The sequence below is a fragment of the Callospermophilus lateralis genome, chromosome 14, assembly GCF_048772815.1.
Source record: "Callospermophilus lateralis isolate mCalLat2 chromosome 14, mCalLat2.hap1, whole genome shotgun sequence".
In the NCBI taxonomy this organism is placed as follows: Eukaryota; Metazoa; Chordata; class Mammalia; order Rodentia; family Sciuridae; genus Callospermophilus; species Callospermophilus lateralis.
The window spans coordinates 103,250,935-103,264,677 of record NC_135318.1 but is presented as its reverse complement, the minus strand read 5'-3'; the positions used below and the strand labels follow the sequence as shown (position 1 = coordinate 103,264,677).

The 13,743-nt window shown below is 35.1% G+C and overlaps 1 protein-coding gene across 1 annotated transcript in view; it reads right to left on the bottom strand.

Annotated features, from left to right (window-relative positions):
- Positions 1-13,743, bottom strand: part of Mrps9 (mitochondrial ribosomal protein S9) — a 65,703-nt gene that overhangs the window by 33,204 nt on the left and 18,756 nt on the right. Inside the window, exons 3-4 of the mRNA XM_076832838.1 lie at positions 3,380-3,442; positions 3,266-3,296 (exon numbers count right to left, since the gene is read on the bottom strand). Of these exons, the coding sequence (XP_076688953.1) occupies positions 3,266-3,296; positions 3,380-3,442 (94 nt within the window). The remainder of the gene's footprint in view (positions 1-3,265; positions 3,297-3,379; positions 3,443-13,743) is intronic.

The window sequence follows — 13,743 nt, the reverse complement described above, 5'->3', positions numbered from 1 at the left end:
ACTGCTGTCAAGGCTTTGAGTTAATTCACATCAAGCACTTCAAACTATGCCTGGCTTACTCTAAATTTCAGTAAATGCTACTAGCTATTGCTATTATTTAAAAGATTTTTTCATATAACTAAAAGTTATAAGGAGTTACTTATAACAATCTTGTATTTTAAAAATATCCCCTGAATGTTATTACTTAAAATTTTTAATACTGGCCTGGAGATATAGCTCAGTGGTACAGCATTTGCCTAGCATGCATGAAGCCCTGGGTTTAATTCCCAGCACTGAAACAACAAAAAATACTGTTCTCTTATGTTTTGTTTCTTTCCTGTTCAGATTTGCCAGTAATTGGTTGATTTCATTGATTTTTTTTCAAAGAACTATTTGGTTTTGTTTATTATAAATCTTCTTTTAAATTTCTTCATTATGTTCAACCATTTAGTTTTTCTCTTATTGGCTTCCTGAATTGAATACTTTGTTCATTTATTTTCAGTCTCTCTTAATTACTAATAATATATGTTTGTCTCTGCATGATAAAGTCTACATCCCATAGGATTGGACAGGAACTATTCTCATTGTCATGTATTCCTAAATAGTCTACAATTTCAATTTTCATTTGGTCTAACCCAACAGCGATACAGTTTTATTGATTTTTAAGTCAAAAAATCGAACTGATACGATTTCTACTTTTTGGATTTTGTTAGGGTTTCCTATGACCCAATACATTAGAATTCTATTAATATTTCATAGGCATCTGCATAGAAAATGTATTCTTTGTATTTCTATCTGTAGCTATAAAATCATGCTATGTTTTCAGATTCTTTATAGCCTTAGTTAACAGCTTTTGCTTTACAACATTTCAGTGTTAAATGTTTGGTGCAAAAATGTTCATGGTCGTCAAATCTACTTAATGGATAATAGGTTTTTATCAATATAAATTAACATTCTTGTCTCAATAAACCACTCCTCACCCTCTTTGAATACCATATTGTCTAATATTAAGTTCTGCCATCAACCTGTTATACATCTTCATTTTCCCAATATTCTTAGCACTTGTTAAGCAGAATTTCTATGCTATTTTTATCCAGAAGTTTCTGTCTTTTAATAGGGAAGGGGTAGTACACTGTAAGTGCTATTATCTATCCAAATCTAAAGTTCAGTTATTTTTTTAAACTACACACACAAAAAAATCAGTTTCACCTATATTTACAAAGTATAACAAAATAAGGAGGTAGGGGGGTAAGCATCAAACTACCTCGCTAATCCTAAAGAAGTACTGCTTAAATACAGTTAACTGAAATGCAAAATAATCCTACCAGCTCTGATGTATTTTCAAAATAACACATGGGTACCTTGAAAGGATACACAGAAGTTTCAGTTGTTACATTCCAGCTGCCAATAACAATGAACTTCTAATACTGAAAAGCTGATACAATTTGAAGGAACAAAGGAAATTCAGGAGGAGAGATGTATTAGGAAAGACACAACCAGTAGAGGTATGTAGACAAAGAAGAGGCATTGGTGGGGAGCCTGAGAGGTTGAAAAATTAAAAAAAAAAAAGGCAGGGGAAATCACTTTTATAGACATTTATGGAAAAGCCACTGGGTGTAAATTACTATGCCTTGTGCATAAGGTTATATTATAAAACTGAGCTGTACCTTTAAAATTGGTGGATGCTTTTACGATAGCCTTCATTTATTTCCTCAAAAGAGATTATTAAATTGATACTATATATAATCAATCATGTTTGAGAATTGAATAGGAAAGACAGAACATATTTATAAAAAGATTTGAAATATTTGTAAAAAGGATGAAAGTAAAGCAATTTCAAAGAGTGAAGTAAAGCAGAACAGAAAGCCTAGTTCTGAAGATGTAAGACTTAGCAGAAACATAATGTAAAACAAATTTTCTATAGAAATGCCTCCTCTCTTACCAACTTCCGTTTAATTAACACTAAACATATCGACTAATGCTGCCTTGGAATTGCGCACTCAGCGGGTGGCTCCCAGGCCCTTCTCTGTTACCTCCACACATTTCTGCATGCTTACTAAGAGTCAGTTGTGTTTATCCCCAAACCATTTATTACAGCTGCACTTATTTCTATAATTACTGTACATGAATTAAATATTACATAAACAGACAAACTATGAGTACAAACTGAAAAGATAGTAGCTGCTTCTGTGAAAACTAGTTGAATGCTTTAGAAAGACTCAACGACAAGTTGAAAAAAAATGTTGCGTTGGACTTTAATGTGGCTTAACGGAAAAATTTGTGGAACTATAGATATATGCTGCACTGGGATTTCTTAGGAAGTTTTTTTCTTTTATTCCATTGTAAGAAAATCAAAATTGAAAAATGGTGATGGTACATAAGTGGCACAGATATTCAAAAGGAACAGAGAGGAACACATACATACTCAAAAAATCTTCCAGGAATATACATCAAGAGACTGATGAATAAACGTGTTGATATTTTGAATATTTTTTAAAGAAGTCATTTGTAGCATTAATACTCACTTTTAAATTAACAAGCACCACCAGTCTATGCTGGATAAGAGACTTTTAATGGATAGTAAATATACTATTCAATTCCCAGACAACCTTAAAGCTTCTTGTGCTTTAAAGATTTTTGTTTAAACACATTTAAAAGAGAAAAATCTTAAAAGAAGCCACAGAAAAGAGGGGACATGATTGGAATGATGGCTAACTGCTGATCAGAAACAATGCCAAGACAAGGCAATGAAATTACACCATTAAAGTGCTGAAAGATAAAACATATTTAGTGAAAATGTGCTTCCAAAATGAAGAAAAGGGGTTGGGGATGTAGCTCAGTGGTGGTGCGCTTGTGGTAGTGCGTGAGGCCCTGGGTTCTAGCCCCAATACTGAAAGAAAAAAAAAGAAAAAGAAAGAAAGGAGAAAGAGAAGAAGAACTAGAAAGGCTTCACATAAACAAAAGTTAAATGAGTTTTTAGGAGATGTGTATCACACTTTCCTCAAAAAGGCATATTAAAATACAAATAACTAGTGTGACATTAGTATAGGCTTAAACTCTAACCTGGTCTGATTTTAATATCATTTAATAAAAAGAAATAATTTGCAAACCCCAGTCATTCATTATCAGTTACAAAATATGTTGTACCCTCTTTCATGACTACCAAGGCAAAGAAGGGCTACTCTACAATAAGTGAATAACTGCTGACATTTTTTATTACCCAACATTCTTTATTACCCAACAGTGTAATAAAGAAAGAAATAATCTTATTCTTGAGCAAACTTACCTCTTTGCTTTGGGAAAATCTGTTCAGGATGCTAGAAAATAAATTAAAAGTGCATTAGATAATTACTGTAACATAAAAAATTAAATTAAATTTTTAAAAAAACTAAGAAACTACCTTCATTATTGGCCTGGCTCTTTTCTCAAACAAACCACTTGGAAATAGGTAGACAATAGCTCTCTGAAAGTAACAAACAAAGGTTAGTTAACAACTGTTATAAAAAAACAAGCTGACCTTATAACTAATAGCTATTGAGGGCTGAGCTCAGTGGTAGAGCACTTGCCTACCACGTGTGAGGTACTGGGTTCGATTCTCAGCACCACATATAAATAAATCAATCAAAGGTCCATCAACAACCAAAAAAAAAAAACACTAATAGCTATTGATTTCTCACTATAAGCCAATCATTGGACTAGAGTTCCATTTTCATTCTTATTGCATAATTTTTTTGAATGGGCTAATAAAATTACTATACACCCATTATAACTATTACATTGGTTATTGACAATTTTCAAATAATAGCTTCAAATTTAACCCCTTGAATGTGAGAACACAAATCCTTCATTTGTAAAGGAAAATTAGAGGTGCTCTTCTATAACTTCTGTCGTAATATACTCAAGGGCAATCATTCCAAATCCCAGCCATCACGCAAATAGCAAAGACTAGGCTCTAAGTCTCATTCACCATGACCCCTCAAATATAATTTCCCAGCATAAGGAACTCAATCTTGCAGAAATGGTTGGTTGCAGGCCCATGGCAAGGTACAAAATAAGCATGAGACATGTTCCTGTTCAGAAAATAAAAAAGTGCTCAAAAGGACACAGGACTCAGCTGCAGTAGGCTCCCAATGGCCAAAGGTAGGACAATTTGAACATTAAAAATTAAAAAAATAAAAGGACAATGCCTTGTAACACATTGGATATGTAGGTGTTTATACATTTAAGTCTGGGCACACACACACACAGGAAGAAAAAAAAATGCTTTATAAAACAATAACACTAAAAGTAGAAGGAATGACAAAAGTAGAAAAATCAACATTTTAAAACTTTCAAGTTAGTCTTCCATCTCAGGAAAGGATCATCAGATGTTAAAGTCCTGGCTGAAAATTTACTGGGGAATAGAAAATTCACAAAGACTCAAAATATCACCCTACAGATTACTTACTAGTTACAAAGGGAAAAAGCTACTTTTACAAGCGATTGAGTGGTCACCACCTTAATTAACCAAGAAATCATTCATACCATCATCAACAGGGGGATAAACAGACCACAAAAACCTTGGGGTGATGCAATGAGAAGCAGATGTCACTTACATAGTCTAAACAGTACTCTCTGTCCATTCTAAGTCTGATCATGAGAAGAAGCAATGAGAAGACCAGAATGCAGAACAGTTTTACAAAACAAGAGGTCTAGGTTATAAAAACAACTAGACGGCTGTAAAGATGTTTTAGGGGTAAAGTGGGGAAATTTAAATATATACTATATAAAACATCACAGAATTGTCATGATTACATGAGATGTGAAGCTACTATCAGATGATGAAGTCTTTAGGGGTTATAAATATATCTGATGCATTTACAGGTTAAGTTTAAATCTGAAATTTTCAATAGATTACTCAAAAAGAATTTTACATGTACAGAAAAAAGAAATACAGCAAAACGTTAACTGACAAATCCATGTGAAGGGCACACGCTCATCTACATGTTTGCAGTCACTGAAATATTAAAATTTCCCGGACACTGAAAAATTTCAAAATAGAAAGGTGGAAAGATGTTAAAATTTTAAAAAATGTGCAAGACCTTCCCAAAGGCAACCCAGCCTAGAGCACCTCTGGACCACATCGCTAGTCTCGGAGCTTGTTCTTACAGTTTCATACAGCAGCGTCGAGCTGGTCAGCATCTTGGCCAAAAGGCTGCTGACTCCAAGGCTTGGATCAGAATAGCATACTGCACAGAAGACTAAGCACAACTGATGGTAAACTCACAAAAATCAGAAGTAAGACACGCCAACTGATTCTCAAATGAGGATCAAACTGTCACTGGCATCAGCTTCAAAAATGAAAATTACTATTAACTTAGGTGGTCCACTGACGAAAATCCTAGAGTTTAATGAAAATTTAAGAATTCCAACCCATAGTTGAATTTCTCATTTCTCATTCTCATAGTTGAATTTCTCATTTCTCAGAAAAGGCATGAGGAAGCTGATTGGTAGAATCTGAATGTTAACTATGTAGTGCAAACAATATTGAGGACTTACAGCAATCTGTCTTAAAAAAAAATGAAAATAAGACCACAAAGAATTTGTTGAACATATTCTGAAATTCAACCGAAAGAATCAGGAAAGGTGGCTTTGCCTTAAAAAAAAAAAAAAAAAAGTAAAGCTAAAAGTAAATTAACATATCTTTATTAACTTAAAATCCTTCACCATATTATGCACTGCAGTACGAGGTATTGTATCAAATACTGTGGAAAAGCATTAGATATGACAGATAGATAAAAAGCAATCACAAATGCAGTAAAAAGAATGAAAAACCAAAGATGAAAGTAAAAGGAATGAAGAAATGGAAAATAAAATAAACAAGCTGTTTGAAAACCAGATAACAAAACGTACAAAATAGAAAAGATGAGTTCCAACATGCCACCTGCTGTTTGTTCAATGTATGCGTGGACTAATACTAACATAACTGACCTATTACTTCCATTTGTCTCCTTTGTGCATTCCACAGTTCTGCAAACTCTAAAGTAATGCACTACCTGACTTTAATAAAAAGATAATTTTTGTTACCTTCTGGGTCCACTTAACTCCCTGTTAACACAGTTGTTAAAATGCAAAAAAGATGAATTCCCTTTTGAAATAGTAAATGTATAAAGAACAAAAAGAATTTTGAATGTGAATATTGAGTTGAACAGCTTTCAGATATATTTTGAGGCCAAGTATTATGAACTATAATAGGCAAATCTTTACTTTCACTACATTGCAGAATTCAGAAGAGTGGTGAATAAGAGAATAGAAGATTAAATAAAAATCTAATTTTTATTGTGTCTTATTATAACCATGTTTTTTTTTATATATTTTTTTTATTGTTGGTTGTTCAAAACATTACATAGTTCTTGATATATCATATTTCACACTTTGATTCAAGTGGGTTATGAACTCCCATTTTTACTCCGTTTACAAATTGCAGAATCACATCAGTTACACTTCCATTGATTTATATATTGCCATACTAGGGTCTGTTGTATTCTGCTGCCTTTCCTATCCGTTACTACCCCCCTCCCCTCCCCTCCCCTCCCCTCTTCTCTCTCTACCCACTCTACTGCAGTTCATATCTCCCCCTTGTATTATTTTTCCCTTTCCCCTCGTTACCTCTTGTATGTAATTTTGTATAACCCTGAGGGTCTCCTTCCATTTCCATGCAATTTCCCTTCTCCCTCCCTTTCCCTCCCACCTCTCGTCCCTGTTTAATGTTAATCTTCTTCTCATGCTCTTCGTCCCTACTCTGTTCTTAGTTACTCTCCTTATATCAAAGAAGACATTTGGCATTTGTTTTTTAGGGATTGGCTGGCTTCACTCAGCATAATCTGCTCTAATGCCATCCATTTCCCTCCAAATTCTATGATTTTGTCATTTCTTAATGCAGAGTAATATTCCATTGTGTATAAATGCCACATTTTTTTTATCCATTCGTCTATTGAAGGGCATCTAGGTTGGTTCCACAGTCTTGCTATTGTGAATTGTGCTGCTATGAACATCGATGTAGCAGTGTCCCTGTAGCATGCTCTATTTAGGTCTTTAGGGAATAGACCGAGAAGGGGAATAGCTGGGTCAAATGGTGGTTCCATTCCCAACTTTCCAAGAAATCTCCATACTGCTTTCCAGATTGGCTGCACCAATTTGCAGTCCCACCAACAATGAACAAGTGTACCCTTTTCCCCACATCCTCGCCAGCACTTGTTGTTGTTTGACTTCCTAATGGCTGCCAATCTTACTGGAGTGAGATGGTATCTTAGGGTGGTTTTGATTTGCATTTCTCTGACTGCTAGGGATGGTGAGCATTTTTTCATGTACTTGTTGATTGATTGTATGTCCTCCTCTGAGAAGTGTCTGTTCATGTCTTTGGCCCATTTGTTGATTGGGTTATTTGTTATCTTGTTGTCTAATTTTTTGAGTTCTTTGTATACTCTGGATATTAGGGCTCTATCTGAAGTGTGAGGAGTAAAGATTTGTTCCCAGGATGTAGGCTCCCTATTTACCTCTCTTGTTGTTTCTTTTGCTGAGAAAAAACTTTTTAGTTTGAGTAAGTCCCATTTGTTGATTCTAGTTATTAACTGTTGTGCTATGGGTGTCCTATTGAGGAATTTGGAGCCCGACCCCACAGTATGTAGATCGTAGCCGACTTTTTCTTCTATCAGACGCCGTGTCTCTGATTTGATATCAAGCTCCTTGATCCATTTTGAGTTTACTTTAGTGCATGGCGAGAGAAAGGGATTCAGTTTCATTTTGTTGCATATGGATTTCCAGTTTTCCCAGCACCATTTGTTGAAGATGCTATCCTTCCTCCATTGCATGCTTTTAGCCCCTTTATCAAATATAAGATAGTTGTAGTTTTGTGGGTTGGTTTCTGTGTCCTCTATTCTGTACCATTGGTCCACCCGCCTGTTTTGGTACCAGTACCATGCTGTATAACCATGTTTTCAAATACAACCACTCCTAGTGGTTTTGTTTATAAGGAGATCAACATTTATCTGCTTGTCATAGGGACTAAATGATTAAGTAAGATATTTATAAAAGCACAACACAAAGCAGGCTTTTGATAAATGTTAATAAACAAGCATTTTTAGTTTACATAAAGTACATTATTCACCATATTAAGACATATAATAAAAGTCATGTATTCACAGCTTTGTTCTGCAGATGAAAAAGCAGCTTAAAAGTTAGTCCAAAAATCACACTGAAATAAATGGCAAAGCCAAAACTTGAACTTCCCAAATTTAATTTTGGAATGTGCTCTTCTCTCATCAAGGAATCAATCTAATTTTCTTAGATAACAGATGCACTTTTTCACTGACGTCAAGGACATTCAGCTATTTGGTAGTAAAATTTAAAAAAAAACCTCCTAAAGAAATTATTTTATTCAACAAATTAACTCCACCTGAATTCTATGCGCTCTGCTAGTTTAGTTTAGAACAAGATACGGCTCCCAACCTCATTCTACCATTAGAGATGACATACACATAATCTCAAAAACAGGGTTTACTGTAATATAATACATAAAATATTATGGCATAATAAAATACACAGGACTTATGACAGAACCATATCCAGGCTACACAGAGGGTACAAAGGAGGGCCTCAGTTACCTGTTTCAGTGATACTCTCATTCCTTTTTAATCAGCCAGTTCTTCCCTTCTAGACACCTGGCACACCATCATTCTCCTTGTCATTTTATACAGTCACATTTGTCTTTGCAGACCTAGATCAAAAGCAGCCTCACCTGTCAAGCCTGGGCCCTCAGTTACTTCTCTGTGCTCACATATGACTCTGCCATGTCAGCCAGCACCATCCTCTTTGAAGGCCCACACCACTGGCCATGCCATCCTCTCCCCAAGCTGCCCTGGCCTTCAATTTCCGCATTACTTATTTCAATTACAAAGGGCTAATGCTCCCATTTGCTCCTTTCAGTACCTATGGCTGCCATATTTGTCAGTGACCTCAAATAACATTCATGTGAACAAGTCATCTAATATTTCTATTCTTAGGAGCATCCACCCACTCCCTGAACTACCCCTTTATCCACAGACTTCAATTTAGCCTCACACTAACTCCAGTCCAGCAACTGGTTTCTCATGGTCACCAAGGCCTCTTTCAAATCCCACAACCTACTGGTCTCTTCATGTGAGGTTTCTGTCTCCTCTCTCCCTTGCAGTCGTGTTTCCCACCTACCTGCCTGAAAACTCTTTCTTAATCTCTTCTAAACAGAACTCTGGTCTCACAATTACTGGTTCCCCCAGAGTTCCATCTTTGAGTCTCTTTCTCTCAAGCAGATAGAGGCCAAATCTATTTCCCAAGCTCCAATTTCCAACTGTCAACTGCCTTTAGTATTATTTAAAGTTTTATCAATTTTAAAATTTCTATTTACTCTTTTATAGTATTGTGAAATGTTTTCAAAACTACTCTTCAGATATTTTGGATTGTTTCAATGAAAGATAATATAAAAACAAAACAGTAGACCAATATTGCTTATACTTCCGAGTATTCTATTTCTCTTAAATAATACAAGACAAAAATACAAATTCTTATTTGGGAAGAAATGAAGGAGCGATATTCTAGTTGACAGAGCCCAACAGAAATTTCTCTGGTGATGAACATATTTTCTAATCTGTGCTGTACAATGATAGCCAGTAGCCCATGTGGCTTACTGTGCACATATATGGCCAGTATAATTGAAAGAATAAAATTTCAATTTAATAATAAATTATAATTAAAATAATTGCACATAGCTAATGACAACCATAAAGTTCTAGACTGTTATAACAAGTTTTCCTCTCAATTTGCCTTTTTTCTTTTTAATATTTCTTTTATCTATCTATCTATCTATCTATCTATCTATTTATTTATTTATACGTGGTGCTGGGAATCAAAACCAGTGCCTCACACATGCCAGGCAAATGCTCTATCGCTAAGCCACAGCCCTAGCCCCTCAATTTACCTTCTTACCCTACAATAAATATTAGGATTTTGCCTTCCTAACCAGGATGACAGAGACCTAATTAAAGCCAGGCTAGGGGAAACCAGTTCAGTGGCACACATCCTTATATGTTAGTTTTGCTGACCTCTCAGTTGGTCTATTAGGCTTGATGTTTATTTTAGTAGAAAGGTATTTGCTCAAGTCCTTCCAAATATAGTATTTAAATTTCCCTCTCTACTTCCACCTCCACCTCCACTGATGTTCTTGGTTTCTTTAATCAGTTTCTCTCAAAAACCACCAGCTCCAGGGACTTCCCCAAGCTCTCCCTGCAGATGGTAGACAATTTCATTCTTATTCTTCAACTCAACAGTTTTTATTCCACTTGAGAAAACACTTCATTGAAGATAACATCTTACACAGGCTGAGTTCATGAGTCCTCTAGGCTTCCCCAAATGCACAGTAACTAGAAATGCACTTCCTTACTTCAACAGAAAAACATTAAGATTAACCTATAAAATCCACACCAAACTCACCACCTTATTCAATAAGACAATTATGATAAAGAACAAGTAACAAAAATGAGTGGGAGTAGGTTATTTCACAAAAAACCTTAGGGCAAAGATTTGGTTGGGAAAGGTTCAGAAGGACAAGAAAAGAAAATGAGAAACATGAAAGCAAAGAAGTGTTGGAATACTTCATTCCTTTTGAGCAGTTTTCTTGAAGCATCCATAATGGCATGATAAAGAACGCCAAGTTTAAATATTTTCATAGGTGAAATTTAGCCAACCAGAAAACCACAGGAGGAAGGTGGTGAGGAGACTATTCTCTGTGGATGTGAAGCTCTCTGTTCAGAGTTAATGTTCTTGAGTTCCCACTGTGTGTAGGCACTCACCAGCAGCAAGTGGCCTTGTCCCTCAAGTATTTTAGAACTAGAGAAATACTGGCATTTCACTTTCAAATTGTGGACCAAACTTGCCAACAATGAAAGAACTAATAGAAATTTCACAATTACCTGAAATAAGGGCTCTTTCCCTTCTAAACAACCTACATGAAAAATTATTACTAAGAAATAGAAAGCACTAAATAAAAAAAAAAAAAAGTGCTTATGTTAAGACTCATTTAAATGACTCTTCAAGAAGCTTTGAAACAAGATTGCTAGCCAAAAAGTCTTTGTTTAAAGGCTTAACAACTGTGTTTCAAGAAATGTTTTCTCAGGATAAGAACCATACTTTGGAGTGGATTCATACACACACTGGTGTTCAAACACCATCAAAACTCAGGTCTGAGTACCTGAAAAGATACCCAAACCACTGTCCTAATCCCTGATTTAAGGCTGTTGATTCCTTAATCTTTCAATTTTAAGTTATATCCCAAGAAAATCTAAGGAACTGGAATAAGTTCTAGCTTAGCATTTTTTATACTAAGTTTTAAAATTTGTATGGAATTTACTTGGCAAAGCCCTTAGGTCTTCTCAATTAATGTCTCATTTTGAGAAAGTGTCACATGTATGGTTTCATTTCAATGGCCAGTTGGCCACAAAAAAAATAAATAAATAAAAATTTCTCCTCCCCTCCCACCTCCCTTTCCCCCTCCTCCTCCTTCTTCTTCAAACAAATAAAAATTTCTTCTCCTTCTCCTCCTCCTCCTTAAAAAAAATGAAATATACATTTAATGTTAAGTATGACAAGTATGCTTAAAACACTGCTGACAAAAAAGAAAGAAATATAAGTTTTAAAAATTTCATCTAAAATGGGCTGGGGTTGTGGCTCTGTGGTAGAATGCTCGCCTAGCACAAGTGGGGAACTGGGTTTGATCTTCAGCACCACATAAAAATAAAATGGAGCCATTGTGTCACCTACAACTAAAAAACATTTAAAAAAAGATGCTAAGGGGCTGGGCTTGTGGCTCAGTGGTGGAGCGCTCAAGAAGCACGGACGGGGCCCTGGGTTCGATCCTCAGCACCACATTAAATAAAGGCATTGTGTCCATCTACACCTAAAAAATAAATATTTTTAAAAAGATGCTATTAAATATAAAGCTTTAAAAATTAATCTAAGTAATGGAATAAAGCTAAACTTGCAAGTAAACATGCTTGTGCTTTCTGTTGCTGCTATTATTTTTTGCTGTTTAGGTTTTAATCGGAATACTGATAATTTAAGAGTTCTTTAAAATGAAGGCAAAGGATCTGACTATACTCTTAGGCTGAAGTCAAAGTATAAAAGGACTGTAGGCTCAACCCAAGAGAAGCACTGGGTCAGGAATGCAATCTCTATTAATTAGATATCCCAGCTGGGCAGTGGGTTTGCAGCTGTTAACTTGATCAATGACTTACCTAAATGTCATCTCTACTGATTCGCTTATAAATTACCAGCAAGTGAGACTAATGTACAGGTGCTAATTTATTTAAACTGTTCTCTACAGTTCTACATAGCTTTATAAACTGCATCTGGCACCTAATGTTAGCTGTCAGTTGTACTTAGACATGCCTGTCCTAACGACTCTGTTCATTAGAAGTGAGCACAAATTATGAAATATTGTGAAAAATGATACATCAAATGGAATGGGCACAGCAAATCAATTAGAGAAACTTCATACGGCATATTCACACTTAGGAGAATAAAACATTCTGGTTTCAGAATGAGGTCTATAATACCAATTAAAAAGTAATTGGTAGACTTCAGCAGTGTTATATATCAATTTGCTGGCTTTTTCCCTGAAATTTTAATAGTAATGTAGAACTTAACTTTTAATTCCTAAATAGTCACTACTAAATGCAAGTGCAGATCTGTATTCATAGGATGTAATATAAGTGAAATGTCTCCAACTTAAAAGTTGTAACTACTACATGCTTAATTCAAAAAGGAAAGTGTAAATATCAGTGGCCCTCAACTTTTCTGTGTTTACAGCATGATTCTGAGTAAAATAATCTTTGATACACATGAAAAATTAAGAGATTCATTAAACAAACTGTCAGTCAACTGTTACTCTGTGTCTGCTCTAGTGCAGCAATGTGTTCCAATCTCCACAAAGTTCCATAGGCCCTGGCTGCACCTCACCTGACCATCTTTTTATCTGGGGATCAAGAAGGAAAACTGCTTCTGTCTTTCCTGTTCTGCACTCATGGACTTCTTTTTAACCACTTTCCACTGCTTAACAAAATCCATTCAGTTCCATGTTTCATCTGACAGATTCCTCTTAACAATGATGAATACTGTTATAGCCAAAAATATTTTTTACACAGCGATCAATGTTTGGTAACCTGTGAAAGGTTTACAGAACAGGAATTGAGAACCATAGCATTAATTTGTCTATTTTCAATAGATTACCACACATTTAAAGTACTTTCAGCATGCCACCATCTTTACTACTAGTTGTTAGAGACTAATTGGCATTTTTCCTATTGACATCTTCTGAGAGAGGTTCAGTGGGTAAGACCAATAGCAATTTGTTTCTTTTCAGTATGATTTTAAAAGTTAGGCAGAAATGAAACTACTATTTTGAAATAAGAGAACAGCCATTCCTGCCAATGACTAATTTCCTTTTAATTATCTATCATACCAACTACAATTTTTTCACATAAATGTAACAAAAAGATTGAGCATTAACTATAGCAAAGTAATTCTGTAAACATTTCAGCACACACACAGTACTGTAGCCTTAGTAATAATAAGTCTTCTAGATGATGTAACTTTAAGTACAATAGTGACACACAGAATTAATTTTGTACCAAAATTGTAACCATTATATTCCTTTTTGCTTTAGCAATCCACAACTCTATACTTTAGAATGCTTTA